Source organism: Agelaius phoeniceus, chromosome 14, assembly GCF_051311805.1.
Source record: "Agelaius phoeniceus isolate bAgePho1 chromosome 14, bAgePho1.hap1, whole genome shotgun sequence".
NCBI classification, from domain to species: domain Eukaryota; kingdom Metazoa; phylum Chordata; class Aves; order Passeriformes; family Icteridae; genus Agelaius; species Agelaius phoeniceus.
Window position 1 is genome coordinate 10,940,854 of NC_135278.1, and position 21,433 is coordinate 10,962,286.

General features: G+C 38.6%; 1 protein-coding gene across 5 annotated transcripts in view; it reads left to right on the forward strand.

Moving 5' to 3' along the window:
- The window catches only part of TENM1 (teneurin transmembrane protein 1), a 776,824-nt gene that overhangs the window by 708,676 nt on the left and 46,715 nt on the right, over window positions 1-21,433 (forward strand). For all 5 annotated transcript variants that reach the window (XM_077186191.1, XM_077186192.1, XM_077186190.1 and 2 more), the window contains 5 exons: window positions 793-936; window positions 5,514-5,763; window positions 6,630-6,650; window positions 10,068-10,300; window positions 19,950-20,104. In XM_077186191.1, coding sequence (XP_077042306.1) covers window positions 793-936; window positions 5,514-5,763; window positions 6,630-6,650; window positions 10,068-10,300; window positions 19,950-20,104 — 803 coding nt within the window. The remainder of the gene's footprint in view (window positions 1-792; window positions 937-5,513; window positions 5,764-6,629; window positions 6,651-10,067; window positions 10,301-19,949; window positions 20,105-21,433) is intronic.

Here is a 21,433-nt window from a genome sequence, read left to right on the forward strand (position 1 = left end):
AAAGAAACTATTAAAAATGTTTAATTTTTTTTTTTCTATTTTAAAATCTTTTTTTAAACATTTCTATTTTGGAAAGATTGAACTATTTCAGTATTTCCTAGATCAAATTATGGAATTTGGTGTCAAAAAATTTTTCTTCCTTTATTAATGGATTTCACTGAAATCTAGTAAAGTTAGAGATATATAATTTTTTGAATGTTTGGTATGTTAGAGATACCAAAAAGTAGAAGTTTTGTTTTGTTTTATGGAAACTAAAGGAAAAGGATTGTAATCAATTTGAGTTCCCAAGACCCACCATCCTTAGGGAAATTCAAGATTTTTCATCAGGTATTTTGGTAATATGCAAGCTTGTTAAGATAAATGAGTAATTCTAGAAATGTTCAGCTTGTCAATCCATGTCTGCCTAACTATAATTTTTATAGTCTGCAAACAAATTAAAACCAATTTGTTTTAGCATGGATTCCTTTCTATTTAAGCTGTTATTCAGGTAATTAGCAGAAATGCAATAAACAATCAAGTCAGGAGTCATTGGAGGAGATTTGTAATCTTATGAAATCCATAACTGATACCACAGACTATTTTCTGCTTTGAAGCAGTAGTAACTATAGCTGTAATAACATAATAATCTTTTTAAACCCTTTTTTCAAAAAATACCATACAATAACAATCAGGCAGAGGAAAATTAGTGGCATCATTACTTGACAGATGAATATCAAAACCTGGAATGTAAAAGTGCCTTGCAGTTCACAGAGGAAAAGGTAGACTGAGAGATCTTTAATTATTTGTTTGCAGTGTCGGTGGGATATGAATATGAAACATGTCCTGATTTTATTCTGTGGGAGAAGAGAACAGTAATCCTTCAAGGCTTTGAAATGGATGCTTCAAATCTGGGTGGCTGGTCTATAAACAAACACCATGTATTAAATCCACAAAGTGGTAAGTCCCTCCTTTATTAACTGCCCACGCAGAAGGAGAATGCAAATTTTAAAGGAATTAATTGTTCAGATTTTAAGTGTTACACTTCCTAGTGTGTAATCCTCTTTGAAGGTGCACCCTCATGTATTGAGAGCTGAACTGTAAATGCCATGTGAAAGGATATTTTGAACGTTCTAGCTCTCAGGGTTTAGACATTAATATCACTGACTCTTGCAATTGTTAACACATTGTGGTCATTCAGATGGGAAAAGGGCAAACTAATTTGGGTTCATTCTCACCCAGCTGGTATAGAAGTGCCACATTTCAGGTCAGTCTGTAGTGTTACATTCCCAGTGAAGTGTCTTCACCCCTAATTCATCCTATGGCTGCCACCAGTTTGTTACAGCCACAGCCCCAGGCAGACAAACCCCTGCTTGATCACGGAGCAGCACTTCCAATCCTACACTGCCAGTCCCTGTACAGTTTCTGTGGCTCCCACTCTGTGCAGAAGCACAGTAAGTCCCTCCTCAGTAAAAGCAATCCAACACATTTCAAACCATTAGTAAAACAAACTGTAAATGCTTTTGGTGTCATAACATTAACCCTGCAGAGATATTCTTCAGGCATGGAGGCTTGAATATTTTTTTCCCAGTGCTTTTATTTTACACCTGGGGAGATTTCTTTTCCTCTATGACCATCTGTGATCAGGAACTAGTGGGGCTGAATTATTAAAACAATTCTTGTAGATAAGTTATGGTAACTATATATGGTTTTGCCAATAAACTGATATCTCGTCCAGGAGAAGAGAAACTTGAGGTCATATTTTAGCACTTTATAAGTCAACAGAGTATTGGATTCAGAAAAGTTCTCTCAATTTGCTCCAGCTGAGAGTCAGTCCAATAAAATCTATTTCCATCTGCAAATTTCTGTTGGTAAAAAGATGCATGCACAGATGTATGGCTCTCAAGTTTTACAAGTTCTGTTGCTGAATGCACAGCTACAGTATAAATATTCCAAATACAAAAGGTCAGATTTAGTTTGTAAATTATCTGGATTTCTGTTTTGATTTAAAATAGTTTGACATTTTAAACAGCAGTTCTTTCATTCCCTGTCTTATTGGTTTGTATAGATTGTCTCTTTTAAATGCCAGCTATTGACATTTAACAAAGAGAAATCTGACCTCAGTCAGCTGAGCCCCCAACTGTGAGTCCCATAGTCTGCTCCTTAGTGCCAATTTACCACTTGCATAGTTTAATTTCAAGACTAAATTGCTGGCAGTAACTCTAATTTATATGACTGTCTGATAACTGCAGTGGTTACTACCACAATTCACCCCGTAGGCACTAACATGTTCTGAGATTTTGTAAAGTACACAATTATAATCCAAGCTGGGCTAAGCCATTGCTCTCCTGAGCACGAGGAGTGTGGTGACAAATTGCTTCCTGTCCCCATCTCAGCTGTGTGCCTGAGAATGCCAGAGAGCCCTGAGCTGTCAGCTCCAGGCCACCTCCTCTCAGGTCAGCTGGGCTGTGCCCACTGCACTGATGGGGAATGTGCAGCTTCCTGCAGCTGCTCCTCTTCCTCACATGTTCCCCCTGTGCTGGACACCATCAAAGGTGAAGGCAGGGAAAGCTGCCAAACACCTTTATCCATCACTTGCAGACACAGGAGGGAAGGAGAGGGCATAAGGACATCTGACTTGAAATCCAGGGGCTGTTCTGCTTGCAGTTTGCCTGTCAGAGCATCTCCAGCAAGGTGGCAAAGCCCAGGCTCAGGGGTGTGCCAGGGCTTCCTCAGGACTGTTACAGGCTTTGGGCACCCACACCTGGCTCATGTACAGCAGCTAGGAAAACAATTACTATAACAAAGCTGGTGCACACCTACCAGAGCAGCCTGTAGGTTCATATTAAAGCAACAAAACAAAATAATGAACTGTGGTAACCAAAAGGATAAAAATAACAAGTGTGCTTCTGGTCTTACCTAAAAACAAGTGAACTGCACTTCCATTTCAGATATATAACATGGGCTTTAAATAAAGACAAGAATATGATTCAGACTAGAATTATGTATTTTAGACTTCTCTCCATGCCACCAAGACAGATATGAAAAGCATTGAGTAGCCTGCTTGAGTATGAATATATTAAGATTTTTCACTTTTTAATTAAAGCATCTCCTCTGTATGTATGAAGAACTGCTCTTTTTAGAAGGATGAAACTTTTATGATTTTGAAACACTGCCACTGGATTAACTACAGAAACATCATTGGAATATAACGTGCTCTACTGCAAATTGCAATTTTATTTTCGAACTAAAAGCAGAAGCATTTTGCTTGATTTACTAGTCCTGAAGAGCTTATATCTAACTTCAGCTGTTAAGCCTGGTTGCCCAGCAGGTCTGCTACTGTGCACAACATTTCTGCTCAGAGCCAGGATAGATACTCTTCTTTCCCTCCCCATGAAGGTTGCTCAATTTTGAGAAGTTACAAAATAAACTGAGTTACAAGAAATAGATGCAATTTTACAGACTTGCCTTTCATAGTAATGTGGAAGTACATGTATTGACATGCAGAAACCTTAGCAAGTGAAAACTGTGTTCTACTGACAGATGTAAGGATTTACAAAAAGAAAGACAAAAAAATTCTGCCTGATTCCAGTAGAATTGATGTGAAATAACAAATACTGTTCCAATGGGGCTGTCACTGGAAGCTCAGTTCTTTTAAATGTATGCAGTTTAGCATCAGTCTGGCTGTTAGGTTAACAAAGGATCACATCCTGTTCTCAGCTGTACTCCTCTGCTGTTTTCCTACTTTCTTTTCCTCGCTAGTTTGGAGGTTTGATCACTTTTTAATTTGTGACATGATTAGAGTTTGATGTTTTCTGGTACCAAGGTTTTTGTCAGTTTGGAAGATCATCAGGGCATTTCTCATAATCAAGAAGAAAACAGATACTGTAAGTATTAGCTCCTACACTGATGTCTTTTAAAGACACCTGTGTCTCATGAATACAAATGAATGTGGTATTAACCAATTTTTCAGGGTGTTATTTGAATTAAATTTTTTTTCTGATGGAAAAGTGGACTGATTCCATTTTGGTGCAAGGAGGAGTAGTTTTAGAGGAACTTTATGCTTTAAGGTAATTTCAACCCCAGTGGAACAGAGCATCAACTGAAATTAAAGCAGCAGCTCTCAAGCCTGATATTAAGCACACACATTTATTGACAGCAAAACATATTCTCCAGAGCCCTAATTATTTACTGGCATTTGTAAGAGGATGTTGAAAGATTACCTTAACATTGTAATTTCAGACAAAGGGCAGCATCTTCATTTCATAGTATTTTTATCCCCTGCATAAGAGAGAATATTGCCACTTATTTTACTGGAATATTTCCAGGATGCTTTTTTTTAGCCATCATTCAAACAAATCTGTGCATTCTGTCCTCTATTGTTCCTAGATTTTTTTTTTTAATATAATTCCCTTCAGAATAGCTTTGGCAACATTCAGTAATTTCCAAGGTGAATTTTATCTTCAGATTTACCTGAAAGTCACAAAAAATAGTTTAAATAGAAGTTGGTAGAGACGATACATAAATACATTTGCTGTACTTTGGGAAAACTCAGACATGTCTCAACATGTACTTCCTACAGTGTCTAGAATATTCTCATTTCCCAGCAGGAGTCCTCCAGAAAGTAAATTCCCTTGTGTTTGTTCCTTTAATAGAGTCAATGTTCTGATGAAGTACTGGGCCTTTCAAGGGAAATAAGAAATTTTGGACTAGGATCTAAAACAGTACCTATCTTCTGTTTGCAGAAGCCAAATTCTTGGAATAACATGTCATTTCAAAGATGCTTCTTAAATATATTACCACATTGTTACTTAAAATAAACACTATAGCTGTCAGCTTGAGAAAACACATCTTTGTACTAGTTCTGGTATCACCAACCTGGTAATTGGGAAGACTTTAAACAGTGTATGCTGCAGAGCAGGGCTAGAATAAACTGTTCTAGCCTTTATGGCAGAAGGTAGGATATTGCTGGGAAGCCACTGGTGCTTCACAATTGCTCCTTGACTCTTCACTTGGCTTTGCTGCACTTGGCACCATTTTCATATACCATGAAGGACTCACAGCTGAATTTGAATATTGATTTTGTACTGCCACTTGGTGCTCTTTTGTGAAAAATGCAGAGTAGTCCTGCTATTAATCTCCTTTAATTAAATATTCAAACTGCCTAAGAAATTCCTCTGCTACCTAATAAAAATTTATGAATAAAATGAATATTAAAGCAGTAATCCCCAAGAAATCAGATAGCACTGCAATTAGCAGTCAATTTGTTAGAGCATTAACCAACCATGAGTTTTCCTCCTGATGTTGGCTTTAAAATAGCCACTAGCCACTGCTGAACAAAATGGTGACAGTGAAAAAAAATGATGAACAAAATTGGAAAAGATTAGGGGAACCCTGCGACTTTAAAATATCAGATGTTTATTGCTATTTTGGTAATCTGGTTTTCTAGAGGATTTTGTAATCCAAACCTGCAGAATAGTTTAAATGCCATTCATTTGCTTATTTTGTCTCTGTTTTCTTCCCTCCCCTCCCTTTAGGAATTGTGCACAAAGGAAATGGGGAAAACATGTTCATTTCCCAGCAGCCTCCAGTCATCTCCACTGTGATGGGCAATGGGCACCAGAGGAGTGTCTCTTGCTCCAACTGCAATGGGCTTGCCCTCAACAGCAAACTCTTTGCCCCAGTTGCACTTGCTTCTGGGCCTGATGGAAGTGTCTATATTGGGGATTTCAATTATGTCAGACGGATCTTCCCCTCTGGAAATTCCATTGGTATATTAGAATTAAGGTAAAAAAATAATTGGCTTTCTCTGATCAGTGTGCATAATCCTGGCTGTGATATGCCTGTAAAAACTTGGGTGAGCTTTTATCTCTTGGGACTTGATGAAATAGCCACATGTAGTTGCTTTGAGGCCATGTGTGTTATCAACTATCAAACCAACTTAGCAGAAAACTTACACCTACTTGTAGTTATCACTTAAATAGGATGTTTTAAGTGGCCTGTAGAACAGGTCTTGCATAATGAATAATTGCAGAATTAATAAAGCTGATTTTTCTTCCTGTGAGGTTTTCCATACATTTTCTCCAATAGTTAAAATATATCATGATGCATATTTTTGAAGAAAGCTGCATAATTCCACAGCAAACATGCAGAGTATCATGTCAAGTCACAGCACTGTGACTTACCATGTTTACAGTTAATGCAATTAATCCTCTCATGAGCAGAGGATGGAGCTCAGTTCAAGCAGGCAGGAGCAAACCTGGCATCACAGACATGCCAGAGGCTGAGCCTGGGCTGCCCTTAATGACTCCCCTGTAATTATCACCTCAGTTTCCCTTTCCCTTTGAGGTACACAGGGGAAGGCAGGAAAGATTTTGGACATTAATACATGAAATTTGTCTTATTTAGCATCCACCTAGCTAACATTTCTGGTGATGATTCTGTGTGCTGATTGTTCAGAATTAACTTGGCAATGTGTGGGCAGCGCAAAGGAAACATTTTGAGAGAATGAAATACCGAGTAAGAGGATAAACAGTATTTTGTTAGTGGGATACAGGTCTGTGAGCAGTCAGGCAAAGAGCACAGTTCTGTCAGGGACTAACATTCCTTGTCTTTCTCTTTCCTTTTAAACCTGAACCAATCTGCCTTTCCAGGAATAGAGACACAAGACACAGGTAAGTAAAATGTAATAACTGGTATGTAAACCACGTTCGAGGAAACAGTCTTACAAAAGTCCTTTTAAAAGTCAGGATATAGAGAAACACTCTGAATTTAATAAATATAAATGGTAATAAATGCAAATGTTAATCAAATTCACCTTCCTTTATAGTTCAGAAAGTTTGATTTGTTCTCCGTAAAGGAGTAAAGTCTCCCTCTAAATATCAGTTTCCTGATCACCAAGAAGAGATGGACAGGTTTAAACCTGAACACTGAGAGTACATTTCATAGCTGTCATGCCCATTTCACATGATGTTTAACTGATCACAGATATAGCAATCCAAGGAAACAAGAGCTTTAGCTACTTAAAAAATAGTTTAAAGGGCTACAGAAACACACTGTACTTTGGTGTTCTGTGCTTCAGAGGTTCTGGGGTACCATGAGCTTTAAAACCTGCCAGTTACAGAGCACACAGCAGAGCCCAGAGCTGAAGATGCTGTGTCAAAGTTCAGTCCTTGCTGCTCCAGTTAAAGACAAAGCAAGTGGCTTTCCCCCTTTCCAGCTGACATTTTTGCATTGCAATTTAGGGATTTCTTTAAAGGAATGAACATTGCACATTCGGCTGCTGTGACAGACGGTGAGGGAGTTGGTTCCAACAGTCCAGCTGCAGAAGTGATGTTGCATGCTAGAAAGAGGCAGCAAGGCACTCTGTCTCCTTAGAAATAAACTTTTTAGCATTCCAGTACTTAAATGAGATTAATAAACCAGCACTAGTACAATATAAAACAGTAACTGCATGGCATAGTAGGGAGCAGAGTGTGGACTGAGCTGTGTTTACAGCGTGAGAATATTGGTTGGAATTGCTCACTTTAGCCACAGGACTGCTATTGAGTACTATAAATTATTTACCAGATTATGTCACATCTCATATATTTTGCAATTAAAACTTAAAAAGGAAGAATAATTCCTAGTTGGTAAGTGCAAAGTTCCATTTTTTAACTGAAGGGTCGTTTCCACTTGCTTTAAACTGACCAGTATGTTTGTAAACTAAATTTCTCTATAATGCATTCAAAGCATAAAGCAGCTTTTACATTTAGAGGTTTCTTTCATAAAGTAGATTTTTTTCTTTTTAACGCCTGTTCACTAGTACTCGTTTCTTGAGATGAGCTTCAACCTTAATTAATTATGACAATATCAAGTACTCCAGCCCTATTAATTACAATAATAGTGTCTCTGTCGCTATTCTGTCCAAGCAAATTTGGGAGAAAATAAAAGGAAATCACTTGAAGTTAATGTAGTCTTTGAGGTCATAGGGGAGTGCTCAACAATCCCACTGTGTGCCATTCTCTTGAGGCTGTAAAGGTCATAGTCATGGTGGAAATTTATAGACTGCTCAAAAAAACACGTAGAAGCAGCAGGTAAAAGATGGCTCCTGACATTACAGGCAGGAAAAGGCTTCAAAATCCAACTCCTCTACACAACTTTTAGCCTTCAAAGGAGTTCTTTCTACCATGTAAAAAAGACAATAAAGTGTAAAAAGGGAGAGTTTGGCAACCAGTAAATAGAAAATGCCACTGATCTTATTTTTGGTGTTTACAAACACCTTATCCCATTTGTTTTTCTTGTCATCATGATTTTAATAAGCTATAGCAAAGCTATTTAACTGGTAAAAATGGAAACTAAACTTCAAGAAAAGTACAGAGAAAAATTTAGTACAGAACAGTACTGCAAAGATTAATTTTAAATCCTAGTCTACTTCATATAGTTTTCAAAAGGTTAATTTAAGTCAACTCAGATTTATATCGATTACAATCTTCTGCAAAAATAGCAAGTTTTTTTAATTGTGTTCCATTTTTTACTATACTCTAAGCATTTTAGTATGCAAGGCTTTAAGCATAAACATGAAGAGTTTTCTAACAGCTGGTCTATTAAATCTAACGACAAGGATGACAGAAAATGTGTCTACAAGGAGAATATAGAGTGACCCCTGGTTCTCTGCAGTTTCTGCATACTGAACAACATGTTTATTTAAAATCTAGAATTCTCCTTGCAACTTTTTTCATAGAAATGTTTTATTTAAAAGTCATCATTTGGCTGGCCAGTGACTCCTGACCTCAATCCAAAGAGCAAAAATGATTCTTGATATTTTCATGAAACAAATTTTATAGTGGTGATACCTTGGGATTAATTGCTTTTAGCTCATCCTCTTACTCATCTTTCATCATACCACTGCCCTCTCATTCCCTGTGGTTCCTAGGACTGGGTTTCACATCTGTTCCCCAGCTCTGGGGATATCACTGAGCATTGTCAAACCCACCACAAACAGAACTGGCCCAGGTGAGAGGAGGAACTCACTTCACAACTTTGTTGCAGCAATCTTAGGTGTTAGTTAATTTTACCAATATTAATAAAATATCTCCTGAAAAAATAAGAAGGGGGGATATATTTTGCAATTTCTTTAATCTAACTGGGCATATAGAACCCAGCCACTTTCCAGAAATCTCCTCCTCCCCCTAAGAGGAGCACAGTAGTTGTTAAAAATATTTTCTGAGCACCTAAACTCTCAGCCTGTGCCTCTCTCCCACCATTTCAGTAACCAGCAGTGTGATTTAAAGGCTCTCTATCTGGATTTTTAGTAAGGCCCTACTGCAGGCTCAGGACACTAGCATGGTGTGCCATGTGCTTAAAAATTTTCTTCTAACTGGAAATTAACTTTGCACTGAAAAAGAAACTTAAAGTCTTACTAGATAATAAGATGCAGCTCGGTTTTCAGATTAGAATTTATGATCCCCACCATTTAATTAACATATGTAAATATTTTTTTAAATAACATTTTATAATCTCAATAAGGCAGTGACAGTGCATGAATTATGGTGCATTAATTCATCCCTGGTTGCACTGACAGTGCTTGGCCTTCTGCCTTGCTCCTGACAATAGAGGCGGCATGAATTAAGGCACCATATTTCACACCTTCGTATTTCCTAAGGTTTAGAAACAGATAAAAATAACCAAGAGTAGGTATTTGTGCCTATCCAGAACTGCCTGTGATTCACTTTGCTGCGACTCATAGATTTGTTTTCAGTGCCAAGAGTACTAGGAGGTATCAGATATAGAAAAATGATCTTGCTTTTGATACTAATAATTACAACTAAGCTGAATTCACTCCAGTTAGCTTTGTCCTGAGTGGTTTGCTACTGATGGGCAGATCAACTGCCCCAGTACCAGTCTCTGCCCCAGCTCCCTGACCCATAACTCATTGGTCATGCTCTGTAGCAGGACACTGGTGGTGTTTTGAGCTGCTCTTGCTCACACTTCTGTCCTCTTCAAATCTCTGAGCTGATGTCTTCAGATTAGTAGAGTACAATTGTTGTGCTGCTGCAGAAACTATCAAGAAAAAAACAAGTTGACTTTGATGCTCTTCTCTTCTGTTTCAGTACAAGTCCTGCACATAAATATTATTTGGCTGTTGATCCAGTGTCAGAATCCCTTTACTTATCAGATACCAACACCAGAAAAGTCTACAAAGCAAAGTCTCTCACTGAAACAAAGGATCTGGCCAAAAATGCAGACGTGGTGGCAGGAACAGGTGATCAGTGCCTTCCTTTTGACCAGAGTCACTGTGGGGATGGCGGAAAGGCAGCCGAGGCCTCTCTCAACAGCCCAAGAGGTAAGAAAAGTCTGTATCTGGGGTACTTAGGGTTGGTCACCTGTATTTCCTGTCATTAGTGAGCAACTCAGATGCAACTGGATGTACAGAAATGTGTCTGTGGCAATGATTTAACCAACTATTAACCAAATCACTTCATGAGGCTTACTCATGTCTGCCATATAGCCTTTATGAGAGATCAGCATGGGCAGCAGGCTCCAGCTAGAATTCTCTGACTACTCTTCCCTGTCTGACAGCACTCCTCTTTCATTACCTTTCAATTGCAAGGTGGCAACATTTAATTATATGTAACTCTGAAACAAATTATATGGTTTCAAAGTCCATTTTTCAGATGTTATGCATCAGGTGAGTGTTGTAATGTTAACAGAGCTTACTCATACACAGTAAGTCAGGGCTGTTCAAATCAGCGAGCAAAATTGAGTTTATTTGGAACTCTAGTTCGTCCTTTCTTATTAACACACTGTGCAAAAGATGAGCATCTCCCCTGCTGCACATGAAATAAGCATTTTCCTGCAGCCTCCCTGTCAGTGTACATCCAGTATTGTCACAGGCAAAATGCATGTGAAGCCTTGAATCCCCACCAAAGCCACAATTAATCCCCTTGCAGTGTGCACTAGAACTGTGATAAAGTCTCTGGATTTGGTGCTCTAAAGCAGCTGATCACCCTCAGCTCCCCCTGAAATCCTTGGAACAAAGGGTGCTCAGCAGCTCCCAAGGCAGAGCCCTGCGTGGGCTGAGCTGCGCTTCCCCTGCGCCTGCTCACAGCTGGCTCCAAGGAAGGGCTTTGATTCTTTTTCCTGAGCTAATAAAGGAAGGCTGTACATCAGTAGGATATTAGAATGTACATCCAGGCAGAAATACCTCTAAGACAAGCAAATAATCCTGGTTTAAGGTTTAGCAAGAGACACATTGTAATTATAGAGTGACTAGTATGTCTTTAATGATAGAAGGTAAGTGTGAGGTAAGTACAAATAAATGTTGATCTCAGGCAGCTAATTAATGTAATGAATCACTTCTAAAAATAGTAGAAAACAAAGGTTTTCAGATCCTTTATCAGGAACGTGTGATTCTATGAAAGTGATCAATGTTTTATTTCTGATTACAATTGATGATATCCAATTACAATACAATCAGTTGTTCCATCTTTTTTTCTTAGTGGGAAATATGTTGATGAAAATGTTGTGATACACTGTTTACTTTGAAGATACTCATACTTGCTTCCTTAATAGAAGGTTCTAGTCATAAAGAAATGAGGAGGAATAAGAACAAAAGTCAGGAGTTCTTGGGCAGACAGCAATTACTAAAAAGAAATGGTGGGCAGACAGTGACTCTTCTGTTGGCAAATTCAGGCAATGACTCCCAGGTGCTTTAGATTTATGCATCTCCTCTAAATAACATCAGTTTGAAATGATCCAATTTGTTAGGTTTTTATTTTAATCTCAAGTAAGTCTGGACAGCCACATGCCCTTTTTGTGCAGGCCCTAACAAAATTCAGCATCAGCTCGTGGTCCCCAGCAGTGGGATCAGTAACAGCCAAGTAGCTACAGGTCCTTGTTTTCCCCTGAACTGAAAGAGGTTGAATAACCCTGGAAAGTAGAAGGAGGTGTTTTCCTGGTACCCATAGATCTTTGTTAAGAAACAGAGATGTCTCTCATACTTTACAGTTTTAGAGATTCTTTTGGATCACTTATTTTCTTTGTTCTTGAAATATTTGTCAAGTCAGAAGATGTCATAATTTTATTGAAATTGCATTCAAACAGTGTAAAGAAAACTTCCCTGTAGGAAGCAGGAAATTTTGACAAAAACTACTCAACTATGTTTAAAAGTCCTTAGACACACAGACACACAGTTTTATATAGCATTTGACCACAGAAATAAATGAATTGTTTCTGGTTTTATACCTCTGAGATTTTTACAGTGCAACCATAGGTCCCAGACACAGTAATTGCCAAGTTATTAAATCTAATAGCTTGCATTATTCAATAAATAATTTGTATTTATTTCTTAAGCTGATACATGAATATTGCTAGCTTTTTTACTTTGCTTGCATTCTTTTTTTTTGTCCTGAGTATTCCTTTTTCCCATTAAAAATGAAAAATTATTTTCCCTCTTACTTGATAGAAAGATAGTATGTGAAAAAGGACTCCATTTAGTGGTTGTTTGACCTTGGTTAGTTATATCTTAAAAGTTGGACTCTAATTTTTGCTAATAGCTGCTTGTATAAGCATATAAGGGGTTATCTAGAGTATAAGGAGTTATCTAGTTACCTCTTTTTCCATTTGCAAAATTGATATGAAAAACCTACTGTGTAACACTTGTGAAACTTAATCCTGTTTGGTAACATCCTCAAAGCTTTGTTAATAGGTGGAAATTCAAATTCTCTTTCTTACTTACTTTTCTGGATGAAAGTTGCTTTGAAAAGTGCTTTAACTTTTCTGAACTCATACCCATTTTTCTAGTTCCTTGAACATGCAGGGAGGTTTGAGGAGAGTCCTACATTGTTATTTAATTATTTCTTTCATCAATGTTTATTTTCTCATTATCTTTATTTGGTAAGACTGTCTTTGCCTAGTGACCAGGAATTAAATGTCAGACAGGAAAATACAATGAAGTAACACTAATCAATTCTGATTTCATCTTTCCACAATTTTCATTTTACAGATAGCCAACACATGTAGCTTTGTTCAGTCTGTTCCCAATTCTCTGTGAAGGACTGGAGATGGGGCTTAGTGAAAATTAATCTTACACTATTGTATGTTGAGCTGACTTTGAAAGATGCTTTCAAACATGCATGGCTGATGTAGTTGAAATTTGAACTTCAATATATTATTTTTACTGCAACTTTCTTTAATTCTGTAGAGATCTCAGACTAATGAGTCATGTAATAGATGACCAAGTACTTAAGCAGAATGTGAAATGATACAAGGTGGGGACATAAAATAAGATCTGTGACAAGCTGAACACATTTATTACACAAGAAGATATTGAAAATGAAGAAGTAACTACACAAGATATTAATCATTGACTGAATTCCAATCACTTGAACTTTACCAAGTATCAGATTTTAATTTTGGGGTGGGGAATTCTGTTTGGTGGGTTTGGAGATTTTTTTAATAGAAATAATTTATGGCACATCTAGTTGCCAGCACTATCTTTTGAACAATCTGATTAGTATTTATGGTAAGGTACTTGAGGGTCATGTTCTGATTTTAACTGGATTAGTCATCAAGTATTGGAGCAGTGAGAGGCACTAAAATGAGTGGAAATACTTGGGACTTGTGCAAAGCCAATGCTTGAATCAACACCATTAAACACTTACCTACCCTCCCCTTCTGAAATCAGTGGGCTTTAGACCTGTAAATAGATTTGACTTTCTAAGCATAATTGACAGAGGCAGTGAGAGTTTGAGACAATCAGGTTACCACTTTCTTGCTGAGCAGCAGGGTGAGAAAAGTGTCCATTAACATCTGATTTCATTGCCTTGTGTCTGTGAGCAGCACTCACCCAGGACAGCTCTGCTGGAATGCAAGCTGTGTAACTTCTGTGAAAACAGTAGGTGCCTCCAGTGATGCCACCCTAAACATCAGGGTGATTTACACCTTTTGGAAACCCAAGGACTAAATTTAAAGATGTAAACGTTTAAGGTCCTGCAGTGTCTACTTTTTGATTCCTGGGTCCAGACCAGTGTCTGGAACTAGGTGCCCACACTGTGCAAGCCATGTCAGTGCCTCGAGGAATTTGACTGCACACTGAGTACAGTGGATGCACTGCAGTGACCTCACTGCAGGTGCAGTGACCTCAGAGAAAGCACATGGGGAATGGAGAAGGTTGGAGTAAGTTCTAAATCCAATGCACAAAAATACCTTATCCACAGCTGTAGGAAAGAACTTTTTCACTCAGACCAATGGCCATGAGATAAAAACACAAATGAAGCATAATTTAAAAATCAGTTCTTCAGTGTAGTTTTATCTATTTTGCTTGCAATTACTTTACTAAGGAAATATTCCTTTAAGAAATCATGGTTTTGAAGATGTGTTCATCCTAGTAGCTTGCATCCTGAAATAATCAGTTTTGTTGCTCCTCATCCTCAGCAATACATTCTAAAGGAAATAAAGTTGTAAGAGCTGTTCATACTAAACCTTTGCTCTTGTCAAGTGGCAGTAGCCCATTTAGGATTGCTCCTGTTCAGCTGGAAGATTCCTTTTACTTTCAGTAGGATGCACAACCAAATTCCTATTACAGCCTTTTGTGACAACAGACACACTTGCCAAAGGTAATGATTAATGCTATTTTTCCAGCAATCTTTGCTATTCTGTAAATTCCTAAGACCTTTTTAACCTTTCCATAGAAGTCAAAAAGGAAAGTAGAATGGGTTAGATTTTTCATTAGCAGTATATAAAGTTAGAAATAGACAAGCCAAAGTAATTTTCAGCCTCAAGTCATTGTTATATATGCATCATAAAATCAGCAAAAAAAACACCAATCTCATGTATTTTTTAATTCATTTAAATTTATTCCTTATTTTTCTTTTCAGTGGCCTTAGCCACCTATGATTTCCAAACTATGGGAAACTTGTAGAACATTATAAACTTTTTGGATAGCAGGTTTTTCTCCTAAATTTCATCCAACATTCATCTGAATTCATAAATCATTCACTTTTCCATTCACCCATGTCAGCAGGATGACCCCAGTCATCATGTCTCAGGCTGGAAGCTGAACATTTTCATTCACAGTCAGTAGTTAAAAACACTGTTTGCTCCAAGGCTACTGATCTGCCTCTAAAGAGAACAGCACTCAAGTGCAAGTGCTGAAGTCGTGTTCCAACTGACAAAAACTACTGAATATTTTGCAGCTAGTGCTGAGACAGTAAGGAAGTAAAGATGACAAAGATCACAAGGCAACAGACTGCAAATCACTTGAATCATATTTTGAGTGGCGTATTATGGTAACCTATAAATAACTAATTGCATAAAATTGCTTTAGTTCCTGGATGGCAGCTTTAATTAAAAGCATCGAAGACATTTAGAAGTTTAGAAATGGATGGCATGCAATTTGCCCTTTTAGCACCATAAAATGGTAATTAACCAATTTGATTCACTTCTTCCTATTAAAAGTTTTATGAGAATCTCAAGTTCCTTCTAAATACAGTTGTTCTTCAGCAGAAGGTGGCATTCTCTTTTATCCATCCTCACCAGTAGCTGTAGATGGTGTTTTAAAAATTCTTCAGAAGTTTAATTAGAAGTTTTCAATATAGAATGCTCATTTGTAACTTTTCAGCTGAGCAAAAAGTGTAAAGCAGAATTTCAAGAAGTGGGAAACATATAGTTCTAGCTGCTCCTTATTGACATGTTTGAAAAGGATTTGTTCCCAAAAAAAGCTTCTCTTAGAATGCAAGTGTGGGATATGACACAGGGTAAAAAAGAAAATATCTTAATAGGGTATTTACTATATTACTTTTAATCCATATTTTTAGCACTATAAGGTTAACTCCTGAAATGCCAAAATTTCTAGACTGAATGATCATATATATTTTGAATTTATACCTATGATAACTACACAAAAAGCAGTCAGTTTGCTTTCTGAGTGCTATTTGCATTTATAATGGTGTATGTATGTGCTCTAAGGCAGAGCTGCCAAGGGAAATAACCCTTTAACCAAAACTCTGGAGAGCAAATAACAGGAGAGGTTAGAGTCATGTTTATCATGGGTGTACCCAGCTCCTGTACTAATTACTATTTGTTGGAGAAAACAGTTATATAAAATAGTCTTTCTAGTAATAATACTTAGTCACCACATTTGACAGCATTACTGGCAGTTAATTTTTAATGTTAGTTAACAGAATTCAAATGGTACTGATTAAAAGACCTCTGAGTGTTATAAATATTGCTCAAAAATGTCTGCATGTAAATCCACTGGAGATAGATCTTCATAAAAACTACTGTTTCACATTCAGGTACAAAATTCAATCCTATGTAGGGCATTCCCAGGACTAAAATATGACAAAACCAGTCCTGCAGCATGAGCATCTCACTCAGCAAGACTGATACTCAGCTCTGAGTCAAACAATGAGACTAAATCCTGGCACAGATTTATTTTGTCCTTACCCAGCCATCAGTTTTTAATGAGCAATCTGTATGTAAGCAGGGTAAGTCTGTCATATGTGCAATAGGTCATAGGTCCCTTTAGTGCCCAAAGACATCATCATTTAGGCATAGAATTTAGTGTTACAGTTCCTTAAAAAAAGAAAAACAGAATCAGACCCAGATCCTGATACAAAGTACATCTCCTTCTCTGGAAAAAAAAAAATTACCTTTCTTACTCACTCAAGGGTTGAGCAATGCTCCCACTTGCACTCAAGTGCAATTCATTACCCTCAGCATGTGCATGTTTCCTCCCCCAGTTCCTTGGTGATTAAAGCACAATTGCTGTGCTGTGTGTGATTTGATTCTGCACTACACTGTACGTCAGAAAAGGATTAAAATAAGCTCTTGGAGTACAGATTATATGTAGCATCATGTAAGATGTGACAGGAGCATTAATGAATCCAACTCTAATGAATAAATTGGGACAGTTTAGCCACCAATCTGTATTGTTTTCCAGTGGATGCTTTATGTAGGGTATTTGTCAACAAGACTTAAATGCATAAGTCATTTTTTGAGGTAGGTAAAGTTGTGTTGTTTTACTGTAGAGTCATAAGCTCTGGAAGCAGTCATTGCTGAACATCTATACAGTCAGTGGTACTTGAAGAAAGTGGCTTATTAGGAAGTACCAGGAATTTAGTGCAAATACTCAAGAGATGGTTTTATTTATGCCATTGCACTGGCCTATATCCTTCCCTTGCAGGCAGGTTGCTTTTCTGCAGTGGCTGGAGGGCTAGAAACACTAGAAACATTAAAAGATCCTTGATTTTCTTATATAGTCAGTGTTTGAAATCCATTCAACAACACAGCTGAGTAGCTTTATTTCATTGCAGCATAATTTTTGATTTTTATATAATGGATGGTTTGCAGCCAACACAGCCATCTGTTCTCAGGCAAATTGCGCAAAACAGAAGATGCACTTGCCCTGGTGACAGATCCTGGCCTTGTGCTGTCTGTGCTGTGGATCTGATCCAGCTGAGAAGCAAAGCTCACCGTGCAGCACCTCCCCTCTGCAAAGGCAGGCTCAGACACAGCCCATTGCTGCCCTTCCCACCCACAGCAGGTTTCTCATTTCAGCTTGTGAAGCACACTGGAAAGCAAATCAGATCCCATCTAATGTCACTACATGATGCAGGATCAGTGATAGAGGTACATGGGCCCATCCCTTCCCAAAGCTGCAGTGCACATGTCACCCCAACACCAAAGCAAACCTCTTTGCTTCTCAGACTCGCTCTTTACCTCAGCTCACCTTCAGCCTTTTAGGTTTGGACTTCTCAGGAACAGATGACAGCCAGGAGCTTGCCAGTCACTCTGGAGTTTCCAAAGGTGCAGTTACTTTCTAATTAAAGAGTGAAGATCCTCTAAGGGAGCCAGTACCAAGGAGTCACGATTTATGAGCTCGCAGGCTGGCAGGGAGTCAGGCTCTGAGACTGTCTGCTCCTCTTTCAGCCTTTTTATAACCTTCCAGTTTTACCCAGCTGACCCATCCAACCCCCACCAGATGATTTCAGTTCCCTAGGTGACATCTGTCCTGCAGAACCTTCAGCCATCTCACATAATGAGGAGATAGAGCCTAGCCCTGTACCTTGGGCACTTTTTGTCCTGGATGGAGGAGGTGACAGGATGGTGAATACCCTCCTCTAAGGGCATTTCACAGCCAGATGGAGACATTGCATTGGTAATTTAAAGAATTAGTTTCAATTCCCAACACTTTTCCGATAACCTGAGAGCTGGATGCAGTCGGGAGTGTTGCACACTAAAGTTAACTGCTGTGGCTTTTGGATTTTTTATGTGGTGATACCCTCAGAACGTTCTGATCATACCCTCAGGCCTTTGCAAGGTGCCTGAACATCACCTGTGGTGAAGAGGCACCTCAGAACCAGTCATGGGCAGTTTGTCTTGGGAGCCTGCCCCCAGGTGTTAACACTGCAAGAGAAAGCATATTACACTCAGTTATGTGTGCAACTCAAACTCAATCCCCAGGCACTTCCAGCTGCCAGGTAAAGATATGTTTAGGGGCTTGGAGACACCATCACCCCTCTTCCCAGTCCTGAGATGCATGTTCTGCATCAGGGTTTCCTGGTCTTGCCTTTTCCCCCCAGACTGCTTAATCTCCCTTTCTTCCAGCTGTAACTGCTCCTATATATCAAACAAAAAAAAAACCTTAAGTACAAGGAGTTGGGGTTGGAAGCTGAGGAAATTCAGTTTGAGGCTATTTTTCTTTTTTAATGGCATGTGGAATTGCTGTATGGGATCCTAAGCTGGCCTGCAGACAAGTATTTTGTAAACTCAGAGTACATACAGCCTTCAGTTGTGCTAAATGCAGGGGACAAAAATCAAGAACCATATAAGCCACTGTCCAGACCATCTGTTCAAGTCCTCTGCCTTTCATTTCTGTGTAGCAGAACATAAATTCATTATTAAAATAGCTTGGCTGTGCACAGCAGCTGCTGTAATTGCAAAGTTATGCAATTTTAAATGGGAAATTAGGAAGTAGTTTAAAGCAAGAAATTGAGCGGTTTTGGTAGAAAGGATTTCACAAGTCTAACATGAATAGAAGTGCTCTTCTAGTTATATTTTCAATATTTGAGGGAAATTAGATCTTACTTACAGTTCCAATGCAGGAAGAGCTGCAGAGGAGCTGTTAAACTGAGGCAGAACAGGGCTGAGCATGAGTTGTGGCATGAGGTGCTGGTGGAGACAGCAAACCTTCCATTCCTCAGTTTCCCCACTGAAATGCAGAGGACCATGACCTTTCCTGTGCAGAGCCCTGGAATTGCAGTTCCATCCCTGGCATTTGAGTTCCATCCCTTGTGCAGTGCAGTGCTGCAGGAGCTGCTGCAGATCCAGGAATGGGAGAACTGCCCCAGCTGATGACCACAAATGTCATGAGCCTGGTTCCAGTGCAGGACCATCATTTTGGGCAGCACTGCACTGTGATCCATCCTGCAGCACAGCTGCTCCTTCTGCCTGCTGAGTAGAGCCTGATCTGCCCACTTGTATGTGCAGCCCGTATCAGAACAGGTCTCTTTGGCCTTCTGTGGGTTCTTCTTCCTTGCTCAGACACTCTTCATCATTCAGAGACTGCAGCAATTTAAAAATTGTCTGTGCATAAGAATGAAGAAAGTGAAATGGAAATGAAGACAAATCAACTGTAAGATAAGTTTTTAGAAAAGCTAATATTGCCCACTTGGTGATAGACATTAAGTTGTTGAAGAGCCTTGTTCTCTATATGTAAAATTACATTAAAAGCAAAGCCTCTGCTGTTTTGTTTTGTTTCATCCTCACATGTTCCCTCTTTAAGTCAAAGCTAATCTGATAGATGGGAATGAGCATTCCATATACAGTTTGTCTAAGCCTCAAATAGTAATGGGTGGGGGAAAAAAATCGTACTTTTTTAAAGTGGCAGATTTTTGTAGTGTAAGAAGAGAGGAAACATTTTAAGCTGTTACTTTTTAATCCAGATAATGCCAGCACTAACACTCTTCTTACTCTTCCTCTTCATCCAGGTATCACTGTAGATAAGCACGGATTTATTTACTTCGTTGATGGTACAATGATACGGAAAATTGATGAGAATGGTGTGATCACAACAATAATAGGTTCAAATGGCCTCACATCAACCCAGCCATTGAGCTGTGACTCTGGGATGGACATCACTCAGGTAGACACCTCGTTTTTATGTGTTGTCACTTTGATACACATTGTAGAGACAGATCACCTACTGTCTTGTACCAAGATTGTATATCGAATATGCTGGATGAGTCAGATCATTCTGAATGGCACCGTATGGAGTAGTTCTTCCACTCACATGATTATTTTAAGGTGTATAAATGGAAAACTACACTTGGTTGTTTTTTTTTCCCAGGAGATGGCCTGTGAATATATAGAGAATATATATACATTCTTAGGTAAATACAAACTGCTTTAAAAAGTTGCTTGCTACTCTGATCTTCTAAGAAGGTAATCAGAAGTTTAAAGTGCTTTCCTTTAGTCCAGCATTCAGCCTGATTTGCTTGAACTAGTAAATGGAAAAAAATAGATATTCTGTTTACATCTAAATCTCTCCTAAGTCATGGAGGAGAATTAGAATAAGTAATTACACAGCAGCAATATTGTGGTGAAACTATTGCATTTCCATTTCTCAAAATGCTTTTCAGTTCTTATATCAAGAGCAAAAAAAAGAATAGTGAAAGAAGTAGGAATAAAAGAAAGAACTCATCACATCTCTAGTTTGTGCTAAAAAAGAAATATGGATAATAATGGAGAAACATAAATGGTACTCTTGGCTAGTCAGTGAGCCATACCTACAGACAGCACAAGGAAGGACTTGGCCTTTGCCAAGAAATAATTGAATTAATCAGCTTCAAAACAGGGGAGAAGCTGTACTTGAAAAAATCTTGAGGCATTCAAGTGACATACTAAGCTATTATGGACTGTGTCAGCTAATAACCAAGATCAGGTTAATTTTTCATTTCATTTTCTCCCTGCCCTTTCCTCCGTCCTTCACAACTGGAGAATCACAGTTAAAATTCAATGCATAACAATGGTAAGAGCTTGTTGCTTGTTTCTAAGTAGATTTTGAGTAATAGCAAATGACTGTGGTGTTGCATTCACATACCTGAAGAATGTGTGGTCAATGTTTTGGTTAGTTCTTATGAAAGAAGGGTCAAATGAAGGGATCTAATGCTGCTGTCGCAGAAGCACTCAGGGATTTTGTTACTAGAATCAGAACAGGGAAAAGTGTCTGTGTTCCATTTCACATGTCACCAAATCACAGAATTCTTATGGTTGGAAGGGACCTCTGGAGATCACCCAATCCAAACCTCCTGCTGAGGCAGGGTCACTTGGGGCAGGTGACACAGGAATGCATCCAGAGGGTTTGGATGTCTCCAGAGAAGGAAGACTCCAAGACCTCCCTGGGAGGTGTTCCAGTGTTCCTGGTGTCCAAGTGCTCTGCCACACTCAACAGAAAGAACTTCTTCCTCATGTT